Source organism: Onychostruthus taczanowskii, unplaced genomic scaffold, assembly GCF_017590055.1.
Source record: "Onychostruthus taczanowskii isolate IOZ18803 unplaced genomic scaffold, ASM1759005v1 scaffold1, whole genome shotgun sequence".
Classification (NCBI taxonomy): Eukaryota; Metazoa; Chordata; class Aves; order Passeriformes; family Passeridae; genus Onychostruthus; species Onychostruthus taczanowskii.
This window is the reverse complement of record NW_024496525.1, coordinates 2,963,205-2,990,279: the sequence shown is the minus strand read 5'-3', so window position 1 is coordinate 2,990,279 and position 27,075 is coordinate 2,963,205. Positions and strand designations below refer to the sequence as shown.

The following is a 27,075-nucleotide window of genomic DNA, read 5'->3' as shown; positions in this document are numbered from 1 at the left end:
GCGGGGGCCGGCGGCCGTCGCTGGCGGCCCGGCCCGCCATGAGCAGAGCGCAGCTGACGCGGACGGGGATCCTGCGGATGGCGCTGGGCGGCGGCGCTGACCCGCTGCTGCCGGCGGAGGGCGGCGGGGGCCGGCAGGCGCCCTTCCTGCTGCGGGCGCTGCGCATCGCCGTGGTGGTCTGCCTCTACTGGTTCACCTCCATCGCCATGGTCTTCCTCAACAAGTACCTGCTGGACAGCCCCTCGCTGCGCCTCGACGCGCCGCTCTTCGTCACCTTCTTCCAGTGCGCCCTCACGGCCGCGCTCTGCCTGGGCCTCAGCCTGGGGGCGGCCTGCGGGCCCCCCTGCGCCGGCCTGCCCGCCCTCCGCCTCGACCCCAAGGTGTCCCGCAGCGTCCTGCCCCTCTCCGCCGTCTTCATCGGCATGGTCACCTCCAACAACCTCTGCCTCAAGCATGTCGGCGTGGCCTTCTACAACGTGGGGCGCTCCCTCACCACCGTGTTCAACGTGCTGCTCTCCTACCTCCTCCTCAAGCAGACCACCTCCCTCTATGCCCTTCTGGCCTGCGGAGTCATCATAGGTGAGGGGGAGCAGGCAGGGCTGCTCCCACCCGACAGCCAGCCCCGGAGAGACGGTGGTGGGATGTCTTTCCCTTGGGAAGTCATCCCCACCTGCATGGCAGCTCCCGGGTGAGGTGGGGTAGCTCAGGGCTCGTGCCTTGCTCTGTCTATGGCAACCAAATTTGTATGGCTGGAGGATGTAGGTGACTCATTAAGAGAAAAAATTGCTCTCATTTGACACAGCTCCCTTTTTCCTTTGAGCACTAAAACTTCTCTAATGAAGTTTGACTTGCCTTACCTTTTACTTTCTTCCCCCTTTACAGGCCGTAAAATAGCAGGTGGCTTTCTCCCTGTTCCCAAGTTCTTGTTGATTATTAACTTTGGTAACAATAACATTTATGTCAGCACCACTGGGACCATACAATAGAGTCAGCCAATTGGTTTTTACAATAGGCTGAATGCATGTGATAAAGGGTTAGCTGATCAAGCCAAGCATAAAACACCACCAGAAGATCTGGGCGTGTGGTTAGGATGTAGGGCAAGGCATTGAGTGGCTTAACAGGAATGCTTATAACTCATCCATTCCAAAGGCAAAATAATCCCAAAAGCGACCTTCCACTGAAGGGCCATTTAGATGCCAAGAATGGTGAGCTGTTCATTTCGGTCTGGTTCCAGGTGTGCATGCGTTCACTTAGTGTTCGACAGCCGGATGGAATCAGATGAAAACATCTCATCTGCAGAGAAGAGCTGAACAGGAACAGAGCTACTGTCTTTTCTACAAGTGATGCAAGCAATTGCCTTCAGCTAATCTTTTGTTCAGGCACTGCCCAGGAGTGTGGTGCCTGGCAGCCCGACAGGGTTTCTCTGAGGTTAAGACTCTGTCCTCCTGGCTGCATCTCCTTTTGCTGTGAGAGCATTGCCTGTGTGCTATAGCAGCATAGCTGAGCGTCCTCTGTGGCTGACCCAAAGCCCCTCCTGTCGGTGCATGGAGCCCATTTGTATCTGGGCTTAGTTTCAAGCCTCTTAGGTGCTTTGCAGGCAACTTCCCAGACAGCCTCCAACAAGAAGCAGCTAATGAAAATGTGGTGCAGTGCTCCTTCAGTAGCTCATCTCCCTTTTATGTTTTGCTTATGAGCTGGATGGGGAGAGGTCTCCCTCTCTGCCCTGGAGATGCAAAGCCTGTAGCTCCTGTTTTGGAGGTGGTTAGACAGTGCTTTGCCCATCAAAGTTTAACATGAAGGTACTGCACACAGTTGCTGCCTTTTGATTTTTTTTTTAATCATACTTAATATAGCATCCATGTTTTTACTATCTTTCCATCTTCTTCTCTGACTTATATTTTCCTTCCTGTTAACAGCAGAGAAAAGTCTATAAAGTTTGGTTTTTTCAGACTTTGAAGAATATACTTTCTACCTATATGTCAATTTTCAGCCTTTTCAATTAAAAACAAAATGGTCTCCTGAAAATTACCTATATGCAAAGACTAGCTGGAATAGTAGTTTCTGAACTGCTGCCTGCTCAGTGTGGAAATTAGTCCTCTGAGTTTGAATTACCTGAACAGTAAATTTAGTAAATTTCCTGCACTCCCAAAATAAGTCTTCCCAATGAAGGCATTTTGTGGGTTCACATAATAGAAGGGGGAAGCTCTTAAGCCTGTCTCTGTTGTTGTTCACTATAAAGTAAATTATGAATTCTTGACTGTATTGAGCCTTTCAGCAGTTGCTCAGATGATGCCTGATTTGTTTGGTTGCAGGTGGCTTCTGGCTGGGTGTTGACCAGGAAGGAGCAGAGGGTACTCTGTCATGGACAGGTATATTCTTTGGGATCTTAGCAAGCCTTTGTGTCTCTCTCAATGCCATCTACACCAAGAAGGTGCTGCCTGTGGTGGATGGTAGCATCTGGCGCCTGACCTTCTACAACAACATCAACGCTTGCGTCCTGTTCTTCCCCCTCATGGTGCTGCTGGGCGAGTTCCGCACCCTCTACCACTTTGACAAGCTGGGGAGCCCCGGTTTTTGGGGCATGATGACCTTGGGGGGAGTGTTTGGCTTTGCCATTGGGTACGTGACTGGACTTCAGATTAAGTTCACTAGCCCACTCACCCACAATGTGTCTGGGACAGCCAAGGCCTGTGCACAAACAGTGCTGGCTGTTATCTACTTTGAGGAGACAAAGAGCTTCTTGTGGTGGACGAGTAACTTGATGGTTCTGGGGGGCTCCTTTGCCTACACGTGGGTGAAAGGACTGGAAATGAGAAAGGTGCAAGAGGATCCTAATGTTAAAAGTGGTGAAAGAAATGAGACTGGTGTGTAGGTGGCTCCTGCACCTCTATATTTGGGACTGGACGGATAACCTTTGGTGCTCCTTTCCTCCTGGGGAGAAGAAGAGCAAGGAGCAGGAAAAAATGCACCTGCAAAGTGTATGGGGAACTGTGTCAGGAACCAGAGCCAAAGACCTGACTGGATGATGTTTTATCTCACCCTGTTGTCAGAGATGGGGAGAGCATGTGTTGTGGAGATCAACTGGGTTGGGTTTTTTTTGTGATTGTTTTTTAAAATGGATGTTGTTATTTACCTAATCTGGGAAATTTGCATCTTGTTGGGGGTGGGGGGGGGTGGTGATGTGGGCTCCTATCAGACACAGACTGGAATGGGAGCTTTGTGTAGTTAGGGATCTAAAATTAACTGAATGAATGCAATCTGGAGTTATAAAATCCTGAACCTGCAGGTAAGGAAGAGGCAGGTAGCCAGACTGTCTGCGTTAGAATTCAGTAAACTGTTTTGCTGTATAAGGTTTTTGCAACAGCTGTTCTTCCTGTTGCCCCATTCAGTGCAGACGATGGAAATTCTCTCCCTTCTGGCTATGTACAAGTCTAAGCAACAGCAGTGCCACCAAAACACCTTTCCAAAGAGTATCACATCCTTCTGAGGTTTTTTCCTGTGTTGCTTTATAACTGGTTTCTCAATTTGAGGAAGCATGGTAAGAGTCAGGAATTAAACTTCTCATTCTCTCGGCACTGTATGCAGTGAGGAGAGCATGCTCGCTCCTGTGGCCTTTCTCAGGGAGGAGGGAGCTTGGCCTCTGTGTGACAACCCGGTGACACGCAGGAGCGGAGAAGTGACTCTGAAACACTTTGCTGTAGGGTGGGGATCCCAGTTCACCAAGGGTTTGCAACACTTCTCCTTACCCTCTTTGTAGGGGTAGGTTTGTATTGAAAATGGGGTTGTTACCCATTCCCTTGTTTCAGGGGGCTTCTTCCATGTTTACTTTGTAGCTCCTCTGTGAATCCTTCAATGCGATGAGTTTCGCTCAACTGTATCAATTCCTTTGCTTGGAACTTGCTGCTGAACAGATCTGCAGAAATCTCTGCCCAGCCCACCCCACAGCCCCAGTCTGGATCTATGCAATAGAGTGTGTCTGTGCTGTTTTCTGACTCCTGGGGTGAGCAGCAACAGACGTCCTGTGGTGAGCTGTGATGTTGCACCAGCTCTCTGAATCCCTGGCCCTTTTAATCACGAAGTTACCCTGATAGCGATCCTGGGCCGGCCATGCCATTGCCTCATACCCTGCTCCATGGATCCTGCATGATGTACCATGTCCCGTGAGTGATGTCTGACCACACCTACCGAAGAACACTCCATTTCTGCCCAAAATATGTTCCTGTTGAATTTGGGGGGTGGTGGGAGGGGCTCCTGCTCTAGGGCTCATAGCCACAGGTACCTTTTCGATGCAGGCAGCCATTTGGGGTCTTTGAGCATATTTTGTTTTTTCCTTTTTTATTGGAATGGAGATTTTTAACGTTGACCAGCCCTGCTGACTAAATTCGACTAGATTCGGGGTCTCTCTCTGGGGGTGCCAGCGACGTTTCCGGGGCGGTTTCGGGCGACGCCGCCCCGCAGGCGGCAGCTGCGGCCTCGGCCGCTGGGGGGCAGCACAGCGCCCCCGCCCGCCCCGCCCCGCCGCGCGGGGCGGGGACCGCGGCTCGGGCGGCGGCGATGGCGGCGGCGGCCGCGCTGGGCCCGGCGCCGGCCCTGTGCCGCTCCGTGCACTGGTTCCGCCGCGGGCTGCGGCTCCACGACAACCCGGCGCTGCAGGAAGCGCTGCGGGACGCCACGTCCCTCCGCTGCATCTATATCCTGGACCCCTGGTTCGCCGCCTCCTCCGCCGTGGGCATCAACCGCTGGCGGTGAGTGGCGCCGGGCCTGCGGGCCGCGGGTGGGACCGCGCGGGACGAGGCTCCCGCGGCACCGGAGCGCTCTGGGCGCCGTGTGGGCCGTGTCCGTGGGGCCGCAGCAGCGCACGCGTCCCTGTCGAGCCCACTCACTGCTCCCCCCGGCCCTCCTGCCGGAGAGAGGCTGTGCCTTGTCCGCTCGGCCTCGCCGCGGTTCTGTGAGCCGTGCTGCCTGACTGTGTGGGAGGATGCCTTCGATTTTATGTAATGTCATTAGACTTTATCAGTGCGGCGAGTGTATGAGAGCAGCAACCGATGGACACTTAGCTTTGGGAAACCCTTTTCTTTGAATTTAGAGACGAGGGCAAAGCATTCTCAGCTTCGTGGGTGGACCACGCCTCCCCTGTGCCCTTGGGCTGCCGGGCGCGTAGGCATGTGCGCACGCAGCTCCGTTCCGCCCATCGCTCGGATTTTTTAGCGAAATACACATCGGCTGCTGCTGAGAAACTAGAGGTGAAACTGAATGGGCTTTTCCTCATCTCCGCAAACGGAAAAGTGTAGAGCATGAGTCTCGTCTGTGCAAAGATCAAGACCTCATGTGCCTGTAGCCAGTAACATTACATAATGCTGTTGTGTCAGGTCTCAGCAGCCTAAACATTTAGAACCCCAGTCCAGATAGGGATGCTCCTGGGCAAGACTCCCCTGCATACAAGTGAAGTAGATCTCCCACTGCCCCCTCAGAGGAAGTCGACAGACAAGCACCTGGCTAAAGATGCTTTGCGAGCTCTTGGGAATGTCACGGGGCTGTGCACTAGGGAAACTGTAGCTGTAATTGATTGCTTCTGCTGTGCACCTTAGCTTCATTTCAAGGAATGGGGTTGTATGGGTCATATCTGTATGTTTCTAGAATCCCACAGCAGAGGATGGCTTAAAAATTGTAAATGTGCAGAAGTTACCTCAGCGTAGTCATTCAAAGTGCAGAAAATTGTGAATTCTGTTATAGGGATCTGAATTGGTCTTGCCATAGACCAGACTTTCTGCAGACAGCAGCAAACAGAAATGCCTTTCACGTGCTGCTGTTGCTGGCTGTCCTCATTTGGAAGAACCAAAGTGGTGGCACAACAGATTAATTCCTGATCTGTTAAATCCTTGTTTGTGTCCACCAACGTTGTGAAGGGAGGGAAACCGTTATCGTGTTGAAAGACCCTTGTTATTTAACTGCCCAGCATTTGTGAGCCATATAGGATGAACGCTTGTTAAAATTTTTAGAACACCTCAGACAGTTGATGTTTGTACTTAACAAATGGAAAGTGGGCTGGGCCTCAGGGAGTGGTTTGTTTAGGTTACCTGGATCTAGTTCTGGGTGTTCTCCTTCGTGACAGTGTGCACGTCTTTCTGTGAACCTGCGCCCTTTTCTCCCTCCAGAAGTGCAGAGCCAACTTGTTCTGTCTGGAAGCTCACAGTTCCATTATGGGCGGTGCAGCTGAGGAAAGAGAAGTTGCCACTTTGCAGTGCAGTTGTAGTAGCTTGGCTTTCCTTGGCTGCGAGGGGTCTTTATGGAGCTGAGGCAGTTCTGGCAGATCCCACTGCAAAGTGGGCATGGAGGACAGAGGGAAGGGTAAGGGCTGGCAGGCTCACTTACAAAGGATTGTGTGTTTGCCAGCAGTGCCAGGTGCTGAGGGGACACTAAAGTTTTAAAGCTGGTGTCTTTTGCAGAGTTAAATAAAACAAAGTGAAGTTACTATGTAGATGGGGTGATGTGTGACTGGGAAAGCAAATATTACACATTTGGTGGTTTACAGCTTGGTGGGGATCAGTAAGACATACCATTAAATGCAGAAAGCACTTACGTGGCTTTTTAGAGTTTTGGGGTGAGAGGGAATAGAAGAATGTGTTGGTATGCTCTCATCTCTGTGCCTTCATGGTGCAAGGTGAATTGCAGTTCTCTTTGCAGTTATTCAAAGTACAGATGATTCTTGCTTCAGGAGATCTTGGTGCTCAGTCTTGTGCTACTGATGATCTAGGAGAGTACATTTCTTTGCTGTGACATGGTGTATTTATAGCTAGAACTGCAAAACCTGCACAGTTCTTGCAGTATTTCATTAATTTCCCCTGGAGTAATGCATCAAAATTTTTTCTGCTTTTTATCCAAAATCCCTTTTTGCCCCAAAACCTGTGAAAAAATGTACAGTAGGAAATTATGTGGTTTGTGCTTTCTCCATGTAATGTGGAGAGAAGAAGTGACAAGGGTGTTCTCCCACCTCTGAGGGAGAATGTGGGAAGTAGGTTGCAGTAGGAAGAACATCCTGGAAGCCTCTTAGATCTGGACAAGCACAAATGCATATGAGTGAATGGGAGCTGGCTGGTGCTACAATCTCATAAAAGTTGTTGGACAGAGCAGAGGTAAATATGAGTTCTTGTTTTCTGGTTCTTGTCCAAACTTCCAGTTTCATTTGGTGATGCAGGTTTGCTGGAGGTCCATGCAAATTCTCATTTGCCTTTTAGCTCTAACCCATCTGACTGACACTAACTGCTGTTGTTTCTTCTCTGCAGATTTCTTCTCCAGTCCCTGGAAGATCTGGACAACAGTTTAAGGAAACTGAACTCTCGCTTGTTTGTCGTGCGAGGGCAGCCAACAGATGTCTTCCCAAGACTCTTTAAAGTAAGAGAATAATTTTTTGGAGCGTAATGAAGAAAAATTGTGACCTGGTGCTAAACCCGCTTTCACTCCCTAATAATTGGTGACTCTCTCAGCATCTCTGTAACTATAACTAGTTCTTCATTATAAAAAACTTTCCTCCTTAACTACAACTAACTAACTACTATCTATAAGGACCAGCTTGGGAGCCAGATCTGCACCTCAACTCAGACTTGCAAAGAAATGTATTTGTAGGGTGTAACCTACTATCAGGGTGCTCAAGCTTCTCTTTTTGGATGGTGGTCTTGAACTTTGTTTCTGTAAGTCACATCTCACAGGGCTGCACTGTGACACACAGACCCTTCTTTGTGGAGAGCTTCTGGCAATTTTCTTATTGCAGTTTTTACTTAGGAAGACTTCTGTGTCCATAGACCTTTACAGACAGCAGAAGAAAGTACTGATCTGTATGTGAATTGCAAGTGGGATTTTGTGTTAAAATTTCAAATTTCAGGCACTTTTATGTTAGCTGACCTTCCTTTTCTTTTTCTGTTCAAGACTGCAGTTTAGTCACCTCAGCAGCAGGATATAGCTTGGGTCCAAGTTTCCTGCTGATGTACTGTTTAGGACATGGAATATGCAGTTATCTTGGTGATCAATAATGGATTAGTGGGGTATGTTTCCAATATGATATGTCACTGCTGCAGATGTCAGGGCTAAGAAGAGCATCTCCTTGAATATCAGGGCTTTTCTTACAGTGTCATTCTTCTCCATCCTGCTCTAAGATTGTGTTTCCCAGTGTTTTTGAAGCTTTTTGACAATGTCTTTGATGGTGTTACAAAACAAAAAAACATGGCTCTTAATAGTCGTATGAGCTGGGGGTGTTATGTGGGCTGTGCTTTACATATGGTTGACAGAACTAGTGTCCCCCAAATCCTACTATAGACCAGCTGCCAGAGAAGGAGAGGTGAACTTGAATATGTACCCTCCTTCTGGAAATGGTTCTGATATGTATTTCCTGGAGGAGCGCAGTTAGTACTGAGGAGGAACTGAACTGTGCAGATGAGAAGGGGCACTGATACTTATTTTGGCTTCTGCATCTTAACACATGACACAAACTATGTGCTGCTTCTAGCCTTTTCAGAGTCTGGATTATTTTTATCTTTTGATCTGCAAGTAAGTTCCAGCTAATAGTAGTTCATGCCTCTTTAGTTCAGGGTATTCACAGGATAATTAAAACTTTATTGGAGAAAAATGCTCATTTGGTTAAAGAACAAAAACTAGTTGGCAGAGTCTGAAGTTTGGTTGTGTAATCAGTCAGAACTGCTTTTTGTTGCAGTTTGTTTTGTCTGGGCAGGTGAGCTGATGAATATCTCAGATGTACTGTAACAGAGCTGAAAAAGGTAGAGGGAAGTTTATGCTCTTACATGATAAATGTATGGTTTTGGTAGGGATTGAAGCCTCTCTGGAGCTGCTGCACTGAACACAGAATTAGCAGCAGCTCGTGCCTTGCTGTCAGCTTTTGTGAAGAGGAGAGTTACGTGACATTTGCTACTGCAGCACTTAGGCCTAATGTAACTTCTGCTCTCTCTGCCAGTAGCTGAGCTGTGTTGTCATTAACAGTCACTGCAAAGGCACTGCTTGTGTACTTGTTAGCAATGTGTTAACCTTTGCAGAAGTTTTTTGTCTCACTTCTGAATAAACATCTGCAGTTTTACCTCTTCTATAAAAGCGCACTTTGTTCACTGAAGTGTTTTCACAATCCCTTTGGTGTTTTTTCCCTACAGTTTTTCTTTGCTCTAGGTTAGATAATAAGAAGCAAGTCATCAGTCATGACTTTTGTATATCTGCAGCAATTTACTGTCATACAGGTAAAAGGTTTTCTAGTTGGTTGTACTCTGCTTCCTGTGTACTGCTGCTTCACACAGAGCAGTGGCCTTCTCAAAACTGTAGGAAATACCTGAATTTAAAGTGTTGGATGCTTACCTACAATCCCTGTAAGCCTAATGGCTTTTTATTTCATTTCATTCCATTCCTTCAAGGTAGTAATGTGTATTCTGTTGAGACCAAGTCCATCTTTTCCAAGTCCTCCAGTTTCTCCTGGCTTTATTATAGGAGAAAGAAAAGTTTAAAACGAAGCTGTTAAATAGGAGCAGGGCAGGGCCTGGAATGTCTGTCTGACCCCTGCTCTGAGTTATGGATGCTGTCTTGTTCTTACTTTGAAAAATGGGTGGAGGGTCTCTTTAAGATGTACATTCATTGGTACATAACTTGTTAATTTCTCTTTCCTTCCTAAAATTAATTTTAGGGCTGAGTCTGCAAGTTTAGAAATGTAGGTGGGTTGTGCAGTTGTTTTCTGCTTCCCCATCTTTGGCATTATTTTTAATGGTCTTCAGGGAACTACCACATTTGTTCTTCGTGCTTTGCTTCTGTTTTGCAGGCAGGAAAGTCTCCTGTATATACAGGGGTGATTCAGACTGTCTCACTTGCAGAATGTGGTTCTTAGTTGTGTGAGGGTGTTTTTTAAATGTCTGTAGATTTCTGGTTGTGTTTGCTAAACAAGTCTGTGGGCTGCTGCTCTGCTTGATGGATGTCTTGGGAGAGTCGCTGTGGAAACCATTAAAGCTCTTCTCATAGGATTCATTTCCTGAGGAAAACTAGGCCACAGACTTTGAGAACAGTCTGTGCTTTAGAAAAGCCTGGAAGAGTCTGAGTGCTCTTTCATAAGGCCTATGCCATGTCATTTGTGAGGGATCTGTTAAAGCTATGAAGATGAGAATGAGTGCACGGCTTGACTAGGGAGGTTGGAACAAAGTGATCTTTAAGGTTCCTTCCAGCTGCAACCATTCTATAATTCTAAAATTCTAAAATAACTCCAAAAAGGCAGGACTTTAAATCTGAATTGCAGTATCATACTCTACTGTGCACACCAGAAAGGTTCACTCAGTTACTGTCCTATGTCCTTCAGTTTCCTGTTTCTTTCTGTTTGGGATGGGCATTGGTTTCCTATGATGTGATGTCTTTAAAGAGATATCAGGAAAAATTTAGACTGTATTGGTTTTACTTAATGTCACCACATAAAAACACGTGGGGTTGAGCAGAACTTCTTTTGAAAGAGTTTTCTGAAATGCTTTTTCTGCAAATGCTGGAAGAGGATGGTAAGGTTACTTCAGGACAGCATGTGCAACAAAACGTGTTATTGATAGGCTCAGGAACTGAGCTGAAGTCTAAGAAGAGTAACAGACAAGAACTGAACTCCTCTGATGTGTTTTAGACTTGACATCTACAAATTTGCCTAGGAGATCTGGTGTTTGCTAGAGCTGATAAAATTATTGCTTCTTTGCTTATCTCAAATTCAGATTGCTGTTTCTCACAGCAACACTCACAAGCTTCCAGAACTTTAAACTGCTTAGGAATTCTGAAATCTCAATTTGTAATTGTGCTGGTTAGAAATAGTCTTCTGTTTGACAGCTGGGTGTATTGTTTTTCTTGCAGGAGTGGGGAGTCACTCGTCTCACCTTTGAATATGACTCGGAGCCGTTTGGAAAGGAGAGGGATGCAGCTATCATCAAACTGGCCAAGGAGGCTGGTGTGGAGGTGGTGATAGAGAATTCCCACACCCTCTATGACCTGGACAGGTACGGGGAGAGAAAGGGCAGAGGTGCTGCCAGGGCTAGGCTGGGATTGTCGTGTCTGCAGGGACTTCAGTCTGTTCCATTGCACTGATCACCGACATCCTGAGCGAGCCTATAAGGATTACTTGACACACTCCACTGTTGATTAGAACACGTCAAAGTGCTGACAGTGACGTGAATGTACAGAAAGGTGTTGCCTCAAGCTTATTAAACTCTGTACTTGAGTGTCATTTAATTTGCTCAGCTGTGTGCTGTTGATTGCTCTCCTTGAGCATGTCCTCAATGTATGGACTGCTTTTTTTTTTTTTGCTTCATTGTAATAAAGGTAGTTGAGCTGTTGTCTCACACAGGTTATGAAAGCAGGGCTTTTAACTGATGGATGTGTCAGGACAGCTGGAAGCAAGGTAGATTGGTGCAAACTTTCCTTTTTCTAAAATCTGAATGCTTTCTCTTTGTTGTGTGTTTGCTGTGTTGGTTGTTTTGATGTTGAGTTTTTATATGTTTACTTTTATGTATAATCGCTCTATATACATATGATTTTTAAATGGTAGTGACAGTCTTTCAGCTAAGACTCTAAGGTATGCTTGACTTCAAAGTCAGTACAGTCTTTTAGTACTATTCTTACAGGGTGCTTGCTTTTTTTTTTCTTTCCCCCTTTTTTCCCCTTTTCTTTCTGATGTGACTTGTGCCAGTAATGCTGAATGTAGATTTTCTCCTATAAATCTTTAACATTCATAATTTCCTATGGAAGGACCTTTGCAGTTAGCACATACTGTGTGGAAATGCTTGTCTCTGGAGTGAGGAGGATTCTTGAACCTGTCTTGTGAGCAGGTGCTGTTTTCTAATTCTGCATTAGAAATCCATGTTTATTACCAAAGTTTATTACATCCTCACCCCTCCAATGTCAATGGCCATCACATTCTTCTTCATGTCATCTGTGTCTTTTCCAAAGTGGAAAGTTTCAGGTGGAATCTGTTCTAAATCTCTTGTTTTTTACTTTCTTTATACTTCCAGGTATTTCTAGAGGTGGAGAGCAGTGGAGAAAATGACAACGAGAGTGCAAAATGTAAAAGCAACATGGATTTTTAGAATGCTATAATGTGTCCTGTCTTTTCCTAACAGTAGCATTATTTCTGTTTTTTCTGAATGCTACTGAACATTAAACTGATGTCTCAGGGCTTCCTTCCAGAACGGTCATAGCTATTTGGGAGGCTGCTACTGTATAAATAAGTTAAAGATTGCATATGGAGAAACAACATGACCAACACTGCAATTTCATCTGATATTTTTGGCAGCTGGTTATGTGGTATATAGGGAAATTGTTAAGTTGCCTTTTATCTTTAGCTATCCCAGACAGCTTATTGCGTCAGGAATCTTTATCATCGTGCTCTTTTTCGTCCCTTCCCAGATATTTTGTAAAAAATATTGAGCAGCACAAGCCCTAGCTCAGCTCTGTGTAGGATTCTCTTCCTGTTGGAAAAATAGATTCCTTCTCTAATTCTGTAAATCGAAGAATTTTCTGTCTGCATGAACCTTTTCCTTTATTGTAAATTATTGTGGTTTCTTTAAACTTTTACAGTGAGGGATGTAGTCACATGACTTCTCAAAATTCACATAGGATATATCAACTAAATCTCCCTTGCCCCAGGCTCAAATGTCTCTAATAGATTTTCAGGCACAACTTCCCTTTTGCCAAGGCCATATTAACCCTCCAACATATTGCATATATCCATGCATTCACTGTTTCCATTAGTGTTTTCTACCCATCTGCTTAATGTTCACATCAGTCTATTCATTTGTCCCTCTGATGCCCCTGAAATGCTTTTAAAATCTGGAGTGGTATGAATTTTTTTTCCCCCCATAGTATTTGGACAGTTTTATATTGCATGCAGCAAGCAGCTATTAGGTTGTGTATTTCATGACGTCTTTTACAATTTATGGATGAATATTTGGTGGCCCTGGCAAGCTTTTCAAGTATAGCATTGTTTTGTGGCACTTTTTGGTGGTCTCCCAATCTGTCACAGCATCTGATACATTTTTGTAAAAAAAAACCCAAGAGTCTAACCTCCCTAGATACCTCCATAGTGAATACATCTGCAAAAATTTATGCAGGGGTTTTCTTGTGCTCTTACAGTCTCTCCTTTCTTTAAGGAGTTGAGCACCTCTTGGGCCTATAAATAGCTTTGACTGTCTGAAAAGAGGATAGTATTTATTGGATTTTTTTACTACTTACACTTTTTTTTAAAGGGTTTCTCAAACTTTCATTTTGATTCAGAGATGCAAGAAGGCTGTGGTTTTTTATTTAACCTACCAAAGTTTGGTGGGTTTCTATCTTTGTCTTCATTTTTCCAACAGATTCTGCCTCTGTTGTCTTAGCTGATGCTATTCTTCAATTGTTTTGACTCTTGTGATCTTTCAGAAATAGTTTTTCATATCTGTATGGTATTATTGCTCCTGGGAGGGTGTTCAATTGATGCATGCTAAAGTCACAGTTAGAGCAGGCAAGTGATAACTAACATTTGCAGCTACACCTTAGCACTGTCTAAGACTAGATTGAGTTAACACTTCTTGTGGGTTCTTGATTTCTTGTTTCATGGAGCAGTCATTTATGGCAAATAGAAAACTGGGTTTTGGGAGGTGATGGGGTGTGGTAGACACCCAGTCTGTGTGGATGTACTTGAGGTGTCTGGTTACTCTGACATTTCTTGGTTCTTGGCATCTCTGAGATTTCTCAGCAGGTGGTAATAGTTTTTGATGCTGTATTTCTCCTGGAAGACTCAGAGTATCTCTCCCTGCAGCTTCTAAGCTATGTGCTTAGAAGCATGTATGTGCTGTCCCTCTGCTCACCCTAATGTTTTTCCTGCATAATTAACAGGTATTAATAATACCTGGTGGTGGCATCCTACTTCTCTTCTTTCTTTAATCAGGTTTTTGACAAGATTGTCAGCCTTGTTTCAAACGATTTAGACTAATCTTTCACTCCTACATAAATGAATCCAGCACCTCTCTTGTCCCCTGCAGTGTATTCCTGGTACCACCTTCACCAGCTTCTTTTAAACATTTGCCAAGAGCCTGTTCAGTTAACTTGTGAATTTGACCAGTTTTACCCAGTAGGAAGATTACAATGTGCCCTTTGTTGGCACTGCCAGCATAGCCATGTGATTATCAGAGCATCTTTCACCTCCTCTTCCCCAAAACAAGGAGAGGGGTGTAGAAAATGAACATCAGTGCTGGTAAATACTCCTAAGAAAATCTGGGAATTCCCAGTCAAGATAAGCAATGTTCAGATTGTAGAAGTCAGACAGAAAATACGATTTCTTGGATATCAGCTGAGCCTGCTCATAAGCCTTTACTTGACAGTTATTCTGTCTGACAACTTCTAGATGACGGGTTGTTTTGTCTCTTCCCTGGATCTGACTGTTTTCTCCTCCTTAGGATCTAAATCCTTTGCAGTGTGTTTGCTTACGGTCAGCACTGTGGTTCTGTAATCCCAGGCAGGCTGGGTTGTTCAGTGGGAGTGGTTTAGGTTGGAAAAGAACACTGTGATCTTGTGTGTTTGCAGCATACATCAGGATCATCTTTTCCTCAAATACTCTAGCCTAAGGCTGAAATGACAGTAGAATGTGTTCTCATAGGAGCACGTGCTAACTTAAGTGAACCAAGCATGGGGAAACGTGCATGCCTTGGTGCTTCTGCAGTTCAGTACACTATGCCAAAAAGGTGTGTTATTTCTAAGAAGGTTTACTCAAACTTCTGCCTGCCACATCTTGTTACCCTCTCCTGTCCTGCACGGTGCTCTGGTGTCAGGTGTCTGCCCCCACTGCTGATACCCAGCCTGTCATCAAGTCACCTCTTCATCTCTCATCCTCTCAGTATGTGTTTCTGTGGAAGCCGAATTGCTTGTTCTTTGTTCAGTGTCTGTTGGAGGGACAGATCAGTTGGTTATCTCTCCATCTCCCCTCTGAATCTGTAGAAATGCCCTTTGTTCTCAACAGAGCCCTCCATGAGCTCTGTGGAGCGGGGATTTGGATCAGAGCAATTGCATAAGCTGGCAAAGCTAACGAAACAGTCCATGTGAATTGGTCCTGGGGTGCTTTGGGCAGCCTGCATGCCCAGCGCTGGCAGCCAGCTCTTCCTCCCGTAAGGAAGCGGGGGAACACGTTCAGTCCCTTGCCAGAACCCAGCCTTGTCGTTTGCAAGCAAGCTGAGGTGTCAGGTGTTTGAGGCCAGCAGCTTTCCTAAGCCCATTAGCCATCCTGCAGGGACACTGCTGTGGAGATGATTCAGAAGCTGACACCTGTGAGGGTGTGAATTCGAGTCTGCAGACACTGCTGTCACAGGTGACTGACTGTAGGATGCCTTATAATCATAGCAGTGCTGGAATTGTTTGGTCAGGTTTGGGTTGCCTGCTTTCCTGAGGTGAAATGACTGATGGTCAAACAGACCTTCATAACTTCTGGCATCAAGGTACTACTGTCAGATAGTGCTGGGCAGCATATTGCTAGTTTGGTAGCCCAGCCAGTTTTGGGTGTGCTCACTAACTAAGGTTAGGTTCTGTGTGACGAATACAGTGATTCTCTGTTACACTTCAAGAAAACTAGAACAACTGCTGCATGTGCCAAATTAGGCTGGGGGAGATGGGTGAAGTGGGGGCATTAAATCCTGGGGAGGAGCCTCCCTTTTTTTTTCATTGAAAGTTTTGTGAAAGTGTGTGGCCTGGATTAGAAGGTCAGTATGAGGAAGGAAAGGACTCCTGCTTGGGGAGCTTCCTGTACACCTTTTTTTACAGAAGGCTGAACAGTACTACAATACCCAGTAAGTGTAGAATAATACCCCATATTGTGCAATATCCAATATTCAGTACTTCTTTTCCTGGCAGTTGCCAGTGTCAGGTGCTGTGAAATGTGCAACTTGTCCTAGTCCTATCCTAAAATATTTGTGTCCCAGACCCAGTAAGTCTTTAGGAATTCAGGAGCAGTACTAGGTAACTTCACTCCTATTCACATCCTTGAGGATTTCAAGCACAGACACTAGCATCCATCTGCTGGTCACAGTGATTTGCTCCAAGTAGCTAGCTGTCCACAGAAGTTTTAGCTGTGGATCTTGTACAACGGTGTGGATCCCGGACTCAACGGCAGCTTCAGCAGGACTGAAAAAAGAGGCAGTGTGGAAGAAGTAGCTTCCCTGCCTCCATCACAAGCACCTCAGGGCAAACCCAGCGCAGGTTTGTCACATTTTCTGTTCCAAGCTCTGAATTCCTATGGAAACAAGTGAGCCTCTAGAGTGATGTAACTGGAAATGCCTCACTTCTCATCCAGTGGAAAAAATAATTTTCTGGGGATCTTTGGCTGGTCTTGTTTGAGGACTCACAAAGCAGCCACAGAGAAGAGTGTGAAGGATAGTATTCATGCGTTCTGTCATTTCTTGCCATCTCTGGGGTGGAACATGTAGACAAACAGCAAAAAAGTGCATGCAGGAAAGCAGAGGGGATGCGCTCTGGTGTGGCGATGCAGAACTGAACGTGTTGGCTGTAAGGCAAATGCAAATATATCTGTGTCTGTGGCTATGTCTGTGTCAGAGTGCTGTGCCCACACCGTGGCCATGTCTGCTTTAGCCTGGCACTAAAAATGTACAGTACTTTGCACTCTGTGCACATCCCGATGGCCTTCCCTCCCTCCTTGCCCTGTTCGTTAATGTCTTTATCTCCCAGTGTTTACCACTGAAAAGCAGAAAACCGAGAGGAGACTGCAGGCGGCTCCATTTTTAATCTGTTCGGCCGTGCTGCCCGTGGGGAAGGCTCCGCTTGCCGCGGCCGGGTGTGTGGGAGGGCTCGCTGCCGGCCGGGGCCGCGGGCGCGGCGGGGTCACCGCGGCGCACACGTGCGGAGCGCCGGGCCGGCGTGTCGCTCCGCCCCGCCACACGTGCGGCCCCGGGCGAAGGGCGGCACATGGCGCCGCCGGAACACTCGGCTGTAAGCCCGGCCCCTTGCGTAAGCTGTTGATTGTAATGGGTGGGGAAGGCTGCTATGCTGCAGCTCCTGTGGGAGCTGTGGGGTTGCCTGCCTCCGCTTTATGTAATGCGGGCGATCCCTGTGCTGTCGGCTTTGCTGTTAACTCCTTCCGCTCCTACAGGAGAGGGGTTAAAAATGGCATCTTTCAGCCTGAGGAAGTTTACCTTGCCTAGGGGGCTTCTTAAAGCTCTCTGTCCCAGGAAAAATAAGACTGCATGGCCTCAGCAGGCTGTGGATGCTTGGTGAAGTAGAGGAATGGAGAACCATGACTGTCTTTTTCCATAGTGTGAGCTGACACAGGTCAGTACCATGAGACAGGGCTGCTCGTGACCTTATGGCATGGAGGAGGATAGTGATCTCTCTAATCACAGGGAGAGAGAAATGATGCAAACTGGGATTTGTCTCATCCAAGCTAGGTGGAGGAGAGGTCACTAACAGGCTGAGTCTTCTGTGTCAGACAAGAAGGAAGTACGGTCAGAATCAAATTAGGATATCACAAGGTGTCAGGGGACCTGGATGCAGGTTTAGGATTTGCCACCTTGGGGAGACAGAAAGGCAGTAATCAGATAGAAATTTCATACAGGGGTCTGATAAGGAAGCTCCAGGAGAGAGATATGATGCTCAGCTTGATTCAGCTGGAGCTGTTTTGAGGGATTTTATTTTCCCTATGGAGATGAGGAAGTATATGGTGTTTTGTATTTTAGAATTTTGTTTGGTTGATTTTAATGTCCCTTTGAGGGATGCATCAAGTAAAATGTACATCTATAAGGATTTCTGTATCCAGAGTGAAAGGCTGTCCTGAGCAGAGATAGCAGGGTCCAGTTTGGATGTCATTTCCTTGTGTCTTCTGTGGTAGTGAGGCTGTGTTGTTTCACCATGTTTATTTTATCTCCAGAATAATTGAGCTGAATGGCCACAAGCCACCCCTCACCTACAAGCGCTTCCAGGCCATCATTAGCCGTATGGAGCTCCCAAAGAAGCCAGTGAGCACTGTAATAAGTCAGCAGATGGAAACATGTAAAGTGGACATCCAGGAAAACCATGACGATGTCTATGGGGTCCCATCCCTGGAAGAGCTGGGTATGTGTCAAGAGTGAAGGCAAGGACTACTGCCATCTGAAACAGGATTTAGTGGAACTGTTTCCATGGCTGGCACGTGTTCTCACCTGACATGGGCTGCCTCTAGCCATAGTATGCCCTAATTTTTTCAGCAAGTGCCGGGCCTTGTGATAACACACTGGTGTCCCTTGCACTGCTGCTGATGCCCAGCATCCCCTTTAGCACTGCTCTGAAGTGCTCTGCCTCTGTCATTGTGCTCTCTGCTATACTGAGCATGTTACCACTGTACTAGGATCTCATGTCCTCACCAGCTGCTTTCCTCCTACTGCAGTCTCAGGCATGTTGTGTAACAGACCTGAAGAGGTAAACTATCAGTGTACCAGGTTTAGATAATTTCATTCTGTTATTGCCAAGCGGCACCAATTTGGGAACTTGGCAAGACAAAAGATGTTACAAAAATTTCTTTCACTCATCGTGCTGTGCCTTACAGTCCTGTAAGACTTGAAGAAGGAGAATGAATAGCTGAGGCATAAGGAATGCAAGACCTACATCAGGGAAGTGAGTCTAAATGCAAGGGAAGAAAGGAATAATGCAGAGTACTGTCTGTGTGTCTGTGACTGGAGGCTCCATACCAGCTTTATAGGAAATATCTCCTGGTACCTTAAGGCACAGCTTCAACAGTCGTGTAAAAGCGTGGGGCTTCACAACAGGAGTATCCTAAGGCCTGCAGTCCTGCATGGATCTACTTTCTTTAATGTCTCGCCAAATGTGAGACTCCCTGTAACCGTACACTGCTCTGCTTGCTGCCAGGGGAGGCTCCTCTGTCTGCCCAGAGCACTGCAGGGGGACTGCACTATTGCTTCCCCTTTGCAGTGGTTCTTTTGCACTAATCCAGGGCCTTCCCCAGCACCAGCCTCAGCAGAATAGGAGCCTCACCAGGAGCAGCTGGGCTGTCTAGTGAGCTGCTGATGTCGATGGCAAGGTGTTTTGTAAGGCAGAGCTGTGAAGCAGATGTTTAATTGCCAGCTGCTGTGGCCTTTGGAGCAGAGCCCTGTGGGTAGTGCTGGCACACCAGAGAGAATGCTGGCTGTGAGCAATGGGGAAAGTCACCATAAGGCTGCCTGTGGCATTGCAGGGAGAGGCCCTTGAAGTGCGGTGTCCTGAGCAGGCTCTCCCCATATTGCCTGCTCTACAAGGATTAGAGCAGCAAGTAAGCCACATTAGGCAGCTGTAGTATGTACTGTCTTGCTGTTGTTAGTGCATAATCCTGTATCTGTGCCCTTTGTCTAGGCATGGCTTCAAATCTTACAAAGTTCTTTCTCTCAGGCTTTCCTACAGATGGTCTTGCCCCTGCAGTTTGGCAAGGAGGGGAGACAGAAGCTCTGGCACGGTTGGATAAACACTTGGAAAGAAAGGTAATCCCTTATTGAAATGGTGTTTCTTGCAGACTGCCTCCAAATGAAAAATGTAGGGTTGCCTGTTACCCCATTCCCTGCTCTTCCTAGCAGTAGTCATAGCATTCATCTGTGGAAAGGAATGTGTGCTATTGTTGGCATATTCCTGTGATCTTTGTGTGGAGCAGGGAGCCCATGGGCTTCCTCAGATCCAAAAATTTAGAGCAGTATATTATTTCTGCTGCTGTTTGAAACACATTGGACTCTTCCTTGTTTCTACTTCTCAGTTTCCTTTACAGGAGTGCAAACTTGGAAATTCTCCTGTTAAGTTGTTCAGTCCCTGCTGCACACTGCATACCATCTCTTTTTATCTTTACCATAGGTATTAGTGAACTACATGCTTATAAAAGAATGCCTTCCCCTTGTCCATCAGCATCTTAACAGTGTGTCTCACTGGCTGGCATTCCTTGTGCCCCTTGTTGAAATAATCAGATTTTTTTCAATGGGGCTGGTGTTCTTGATTATAGTGCACAACACAAACAATTTCAAAGTAATGAAAGGTGACCCAGCTGCCAAAGCATGGCTCGGTTTTAACCATTTTGTACTTCTTTAATCCATCAAGCTGGGTGGCTTGATGGCAGCTGTGGAAATCAAAGCATAAATACTTGTGCTGAAGAGGGAATAAATTATCAACATAATGCTCCACAAAAGCATCTGAATTTCCCCAGCTTACTTTTTCAGTGTGTGAAATGAGATAGACATACCTGGACATAAACAGTTGTGTTAGCTTGTATCCCTAGGAATCCTCCAGGTTGTTAGCTCCTGTATGCAAAGCAAATTAACCCTCTTGGGCAAAATAACTGACTGGTTTAAATCCTGGAGCAAAGGTTCTGCATTTCTTGAATGAGGCATGGGGTTGGGATTGCCTGCTGGAGACCTCTCCCAGCAGTGGTTGGAAGTGAATAAAAGAGACTGTGCTGTCAGATGTGAGTGGCCTCACCACCTGCACAGAGGCTTGCCTTTAGCAGCATCCCACAAATGCAAGGGATTGTTGGCTCATTTCTCCTGAATCTGTCTAGGCATGGGTTGCAAATTACGAAAGACCAAGGATGAATGCCAATTCCTTGCTGGCCAGCCCTACAGGACTCAGTCCCTACCTGCGTTTTGGCTGCTTGTCCTGCCGCTTGTTTTACTATCGTCTCTGGGAGCTGTATAAGAAGGTAAGACAACAGGTTCACCTGGAGGGCAGGTGGGGTTTGAGCATATATAGCATGATGCTGGTTGCCAGAGTGTGCTGGAATTGGTGGAAAAGATAAGTTGCCTCCCTAGCATTTAATTGTTGCGCCGAGTTTGTTGCTACTACAAGAGGAGGCTCATGGGTAAGAAAGTAATTCTCCTGTATGCACTCACACAGGCCTTAAATCTGGTGGTACCTTGTTCTTCAGCCTGGACTTCTGTGTTATGAGCCGTGTAGAGCCATTTACAGTTAGTTTCACATTGTTCCAGTCACTTGTCATTGTACTGAGTGACCCCTGTCAGTGCTCTGACTTTACCATCTGGGCTTTCTGCTAAGGGGCGATCTGGCATTGAGCTCCTTCATGGCAGTGGTCAGTAGCTGACTTGGGAAATGTAAGTGCATGGGTGCCTCAGAGCTCAGCTTCGTGAAGCCAGTCCCTGTGTGCTCGTGACCAGCCGTGCTCCCTCTCCACAGGTGAAGCGGAACAGCACACCCCCCCTGTCTCTGTACGGACAGCTGCTGTGGCGGGAGTTCTTCTACACAGCAGCCACCAACAACCCAAAGTTTGATCGCATGGAGGGGAATCCCATCTGCATACAGATCCCCTGGGACAGGAACCCTGAAGCTTTGGCAAAGTGGGCAGAAGGCAAGACAGGCTTCCCTTGGATTGATGCAATCATGACCCAACTGAGACAAGAAGGGTGGATCCACCATCTGGCCAGACACGCGGTGGCCTGCTTCCTGACCAGGGGTGACCTCTGGATCAGCTGGGAGTCAGGAGTCAGGGTGAGTCCTGCCATTTTCAGATATTTGCAGGAGGCCACAAGGAAAACAAAGTCTCCCTGGCACTTGCTGCAAGGATGGGCACACAGGTATGGCTTTTGCTTCACGTGTGAAAGGTGCATGGAAGAGAGGAATTGCTAGCAGGCTTTTGGCCAGCCAACAACCTGACTTCTTTCTGACTTCTACTGCAAGGCTCTGACTGTGTCACGAGCCTCAAGTAACCATAACTAAATGTGTTTGGGACCCACTGGTAAATACAGACTAGGGTTTTGGGGGCCTTTTATTTTGGGGGAGGCAGGGGGTGGGTTTGTAAAAATTCTCTCAGTCCATCTCTTTTCGTTGCAAGTTCAATGTCACTTCTTAACCTGACCTTTTTCCTCATTATAAATTCCATCACGGTGCCGGTCAGGGAGTGCTCCATGACTGAAATCTGAGTCTAGAGTCTCTCAAGGAAAGAGGTAAAAGACCCTCCTCTTGGGCCATCTGAAAGGACAGACAGCTTGAACCTACTCAGTGTACATACTGCCCTACACAAAAAGTGGAGGCAGGATCATCTAGTCACAAAGCTGACAAAGAGCATAATTGAAAGTGCTGCCTAAAATCTAGCATCTGTGCTTGGATGTGAGTGAGTTACTGCTGAAACCTTTCTGCCTCTCAGTGGTAGTGTGCTCTGGGACCTTCAGAGGGGTTCTTTCTTCTTGCTTTGGTGCACGTTCTTCTGTGCAGCATCCTCTCCTTCCCAAGGTTGGTGCTTTACACTCGTAATGCCTGCCAGGCTAGGATCAATACCCAAAGCTTGCTGCAACACTAGATAGTGATTTAGTCTGTAGCTGCATGAGAGATAAGCCAGCACTTAATCAGCGTGAGCAGACCATGCTAAGTGAAAGTGTCAGGAAGTGAGATGCATTGACCAGGCAACTGACTTCAGCCAGCAGATCACCTCCGTGCTGCTGCTCTGTTCTCATTGCTCAATGCCTGCCATTTGAAATAGCACCTTGGGTCCTACTGCCGCAAAGTCCTCCCCCGGGAAGGTCTCAGTGCCTTTTCCTCCAATTGCTGCAGGTGTTTGATGAGCTCTTGCTGGATGCAGATTTCAGCGTGAACGCGGGCAGCTGGATGTGGCTCTCGTGCAGCGCGTTCTTCCAGCAGTTCTTCCACTGTTACTGTCCTGTGGGCTTCGGACGGCGCACAGACCCCAGTGGTGACTATGTGAAGTAAGTGATGTTAACTGGAGCTGATCTTCGTAAGCTGAAGTCAGTCATGGCTCACAGGTGCATGGCACTTTCTGTGCATTGTGTGTGCTACACTGCTCTTTGCTTGTGTTGCAGGAGGTATCTGCCCAAACTAAAGGGTTTCCCTTCACGTTATATCTACGAACCATGGAATGCCCCAGAGTCTGTGCAGAAGGCAGCCAAGTGCATCATTGGGGTGGACTACCCCAAACCCATGGTGAATCACGCAGAGACCAGCCGACTGAACATCGAGCGCATGAAGCAGATCTACCAGCAGCTGTCACGCTATAGGGGCCTCTGTAAGTACCAGCAGTTGCAAAAGTTTGTCTTTAATAGGAGATAAAATGCTGGGAGGAAAGGTCATGATTTCAAATAGGTATTACTTGCCTCTCTGGCCTGTCCTTGCAAGAGGAAGCAGTGCCTGCCAAATCTGCTCAGTTGGTTTCCAGGGAGGGCTCCATTATGTTCTCAGACAGTTAAGAGTGGAGTGTTTGGTCTGAGAGCTGCTGATAGCATGGCACCATCTATATACCACCAATGGTCCATTCTTCACTTTGTAAGAAAACCTAAGCAGTGTGTTCTAAATAAATGGACAGCTGGATCATGGTGTGTGTCTGTAGTCAGCACTGGGTCAGTGCAGCTCTGAACTCTTCCTGCTTTGGGATATGGCTGTGCTGGTTGGTGATCACTAAAGTATTTCTGTGAAAAGCTTCTCCCAGCCCAGCTGTGGTTTTTTGCTTAACTCTGATCCTCTTGCCATTCTCTAGGTTTGCTGGCATCCGTCCCTTCTTGTGTGGAAGATCTCAGTGGCCCGGTCACAGACTCAGCTTCAGGGCAGGGCTGCAGTACCAGTACAGGTGAGTTGGAGCTATTTGTGTGCTTTTGATTTGCATGTCATGTTAAAGGTCATAGGCAGGAGAGGATCCTTTTCTAATAAGAAGAGGCTATGTAGCTAGGAAACATTCACATTCCTTTACACTTTCTTCAGAAGTCCCCAGTGAGCCTTCATGTCTAAAATGGCTGAAGAATAACAGTTCATTAATGTGAATCTTTTATTGCCTGTATGGGATCATATGCAGCCACTTAAAGGAGAAGTGCAGTTTGCTGTAGGGTTAATCAGGTATAATTAAGCTGTCCTCTGTCAAAGGAGGATACTTTTGTGTTTGGGGTGACTTAATTCTGCTTTTAACAAAGATTTTGTGGTAAAAGATTTCAGGGAGGCTGTGACCAAATGTCTCTGCTTGTGCAGCCTTCTTTCTCCCAGCTCTGTGGCAGGTTAGGCCTGGGTGTACTTGTGAGGCCATCTAAACACAGGGGAACCATTGTGGTGACTCTTCTTCCTTCTCCAGCAGTGAGGCTGTCTCAAGCAGACCAGGCTTCTCCAAAACGCAAACACGAGGGTGCAGAAGAGCCATGTCCTGAAGAACTGTACAAACGAGCCAAAGTGACAGGCCTCCCTACTTCAGAGATCTCTGGAAAGAGTTTGTGATTGTGAGTACCTCCTAGTGTGATCTGGCTTAAACTACGTGATTCTGGAAGCTAATAAGGCTCAATCTTTACTCCCACCATTTTAATGAACAAAATGGACTTCCTTGTGGAGGGATGTGTAAGGCTCCTAAGTATAATTCCACACCCCAGAAATATGGCAGTGGTCTGCCTGCTGGTCGTTTGGATTCTGTGTAAGACGCTGTTAGCTCCGTTGTCCGGTGGAGAGCGGTGCCCTGCTGCTGGGGCTGTCACAAAGCACAGTTGTTGGTGCATTTGCTCTTGTGAGGCTGCTTCTCCTTCCACAGAGTGGGCTCACAGCCAGGTTCTCCCATCTGGTGAGGGTATGGGCTAGAGCAGGAGAGCAAGCAGGTCCAGTCATCTGCCTGCAATGCTGCAGATCCCAGGAGGCAAGGAGCTAGTCACATGTTCTGCCAACTTTTGAGTATGACAAGGGAGGTCAAGGCAAATTCTCTCTTTTACTTTCTCCTACAGCCAGCGACAAGCACCTTGCAAGTGAAGAGAGAGAGTGCTGAAGAGGTGACCAGAAGAGTAGGAGCTGCTGTCACAGAGGGACTGGAACTTGAGATCTGCAGCAGAAAATCCAGCTCTCATATAACTGTGTAATTCCAATAGCTGCCACAGAAGGGCACTGCATTACTTGTGCTTGGGAATATTTGGCTTTCTGGTCTCCAGAGAGCCAAATAAATCTCTTCTCAGCCATGCCCAAAATCTGCCCACATTAAAGAGGGCAAGAACATTCTGTCAACTTGCTCACTCCCAGGTGTATCTTTCTTTTCTGACAATGGCTCAGTGTGTATGAGTTGGTGCATTGATGTAGGAATCAGCATCTGCACATCTCAGAAATAGTGAGCATCCTTTCTCAGCAATAGTACTTGGTAGTGATGTATGCTGATTAATTCAAATTATAGTAGGAGTTAAGAAGGAAGCTGCTACAATGTCAAAAATAGAGTACCCATCCTACGAGAGACCAGGGAAAACTCAGTATTTCTTTCATTAGGCTGATGAGGAAAGAATTGTTTCTGAGTAAATCAAGGTAATGCTTATGTGGGATGGAAACAAAATCAAGGTCAGCTGTAGCACAAGAACAGATACACTTGAAAGGCACTTAAAACTTTCCCTGCAAAAGAACCTTGCCACTGTGAGGTGAGTTGTAGTGCTATTGTCTGGAATGGGTGGCTTCAGAGCTGTTTGACGTCTGGGGAAGAGGAACTCTCTACAACTCCCTGAAAGGAGGTTGTAGCCAGGTGAGGGTTGGTCTCTTCTCCCAGGCAACTAGAGACAGGCCAAGAAGACAAAGTCTTAAGCTGCACTGGGGGAAGTTAAGGTTGAACATTAAGAAAAAGTTCTTCGCAGAAAGAATGGCTGGGCATTGGAATGGGCTGCCCAGGGAGAGTCACCATCCCAGAGGTGTTTAAGAAAAGATTGGATGTGGCACTCATTGCCATGGTCTAGTTGACATATTGATGTTAGGCCATACAGGTTGGACTCAATGATCTCAATGGTCTTTTCCAACCTAGTTGATTCTGTGACTCTGAGAAGGAGGAATTCTTCAGAGAAAAAGATCATGCCTTGATATGAGCAAAGCAGTATCTCAGAATAGAGAATAATAGAGAATAAGGAAGCTGCAGCTGGGCCCAGCACTCCACAGCATTTCCTTCCCTGACTGAGAGCTCTCAAATGGAGCCTGTGTCTGGTGTGTAGCCTGTGCAGTGCCTCGTACTGATAGAGGATGTATTACACATCAGCTCCTTGAAGTGGGACTTCCTCGAGTTTAGAGTCCATTGTCCATTCTGTGTCTTTTCTGTATTGGCATCTGTGTTTTGATTTTGCACACAGTGAACTCCTGTACCTGCCCCCTGCTCCTCGTTGCCACTTGGGTTCATGCTGGTGCGTTGTAGCCTAGCGAGGTGATTGTGTAGCTTTCCTGGCTCTTAAGCATACACTCCTTGCTGGGTCCTGTTACTTGTCAGGTCAGCACAGTGCTGGCAGAGCGCCTCTGCCTGCCGCCAAAGAGTGCAAGGGAGAGTGGTACTGTAGGAGGTGCTCTCCTGAGGCTGTTTCCAAGAGGAATTAGATTGAGTAGCTCATCCTGTGCAATGGGCTGCTGTTGGCACTGTTTTCATTTGCTGTCCAAAACCTTTCATCCCTGCCTGACACAGATAGTGTGGGGCTGTATGTGAGCTTACGCAACTAACTGCTTGGGGAGTACAGGAGGTGTCTCCCACTGGGATAATCAGATTCAGTTTTGGAGCCTGTGTTTGAGCCTACAGCAACAGGGCTGTGAATAGAAACTGAGTCAAATGTACCTGAGAAACCTGAAGTGGTTGTATTGAGTCTGTGAATAAATTTAATGAATAGCTGAATAACCTTTCCTTCTCATTCCCTGGGGCATTGATCTTATGTTCTTTTTCCACAGGGAATCCACTGGGCAGACTGAACAAGTAAACAGAGAGTCACTTTTCCTAACCTTACTTTATTCCAAACTACTATTCATAGTCTGCCTGGTGGATAACCCAGTCATCAACAGGTCTTGTTCCCTTCAGTCTGACCCAGCTGTTACTCCTATTGTCTTGGGGCATAAAGGTGTAAAGAAAAGGAGATACTGCCCTACCCCCATCTTCTGCTACAGAGAGAAGAAAGGGGAAAGACATGCACTTTGTACACATAGGTTACAGAAATTGTGACTTCTGTCATTTGGAGAGTTTCATGCTTAGGCAATGAAAGGTCTGTAAATAAAACTTTTTATAAATGTCTTTAACCCTCTTTTTGCTGTCATCCAAATTATTTCACTTGGTAAATGGAATTTTTGGGGCTGGATCTGTGGGGGTAAGGAGTCAAAGGGAGGGGAGGC

The 27,075-nt window shown here is 46.7% G+C and overlaps 2 protein-coding genes across 3 annotated transcripts; both read left to right on the top strand.

Annotated features, from left to right (window-relative positions):
* Positions 1 to 6: 6 nt before the first annotated feature.
* Positions 7 to 3,566, top strand: SLC35C1 (solute carrier family 35 member C1). Its single transcript, XM_041396436.1, has 2 exons — positions 7 to 579; positions 2,313 to 3,566. Exons 1-2 carry the CDS (start codon positions 39 to 41, stop codon positions 2,870 to 2,872), a joined length of 1,101 nt encoding a protein of 366 aa, XP_041252370.1. The 5' UTR covers positions 7 to 38; the 3' UTR covers positions 2,873 to 3,566.
* Positions 3,567 to 4,535: 969 nt separating this feature from the next.
* CRY2 (cryptochrome circadian regulator 2) lies at positions 4,536 to 26,982 on the top strand. 2 transcript variants are annotated; one of them, XM_041414805.1, is made up of 12 exons: positions 4,536 to 4,745; positions 7,284 to 7,392; positions 10,861 to 11,003; positions 17,906 to 18,090; positions 19,396 to 19,484; positions 20,543 to 20,683; positions 21,175 to 21,486; positions 22,546 to 22,697; positions 22,812 to 23,014; positions 23,483 to 23,572; positions 24,068 to 24,206; positions 24,696 to 26,982. In XM_041414805.1, the coding sequence occupies exons 1-11, from the start codon at positions 4,555 to 4,557 to the stop codon at positions 24,202 to 24,204; spliced, it is 1,752 nt and encodes a 583-aa protein (XP_041270739.1). In that variant the 5' UTR covers positions 4,536 to 4,554; the 3' UTR covers positions 24,205 to 24,206; positions 24,696 to 26,982. The 2 variants fall into 2 exon arrangements, with proteins under 2 accessions (XP_041270739.1, XP_041270660.1); XM_041414726.1 differs by having other exon boundaries at positions 24,065 to 24,206.
* Positions 26,983 to 27,075: the final 93 nt, after the last annotated feature.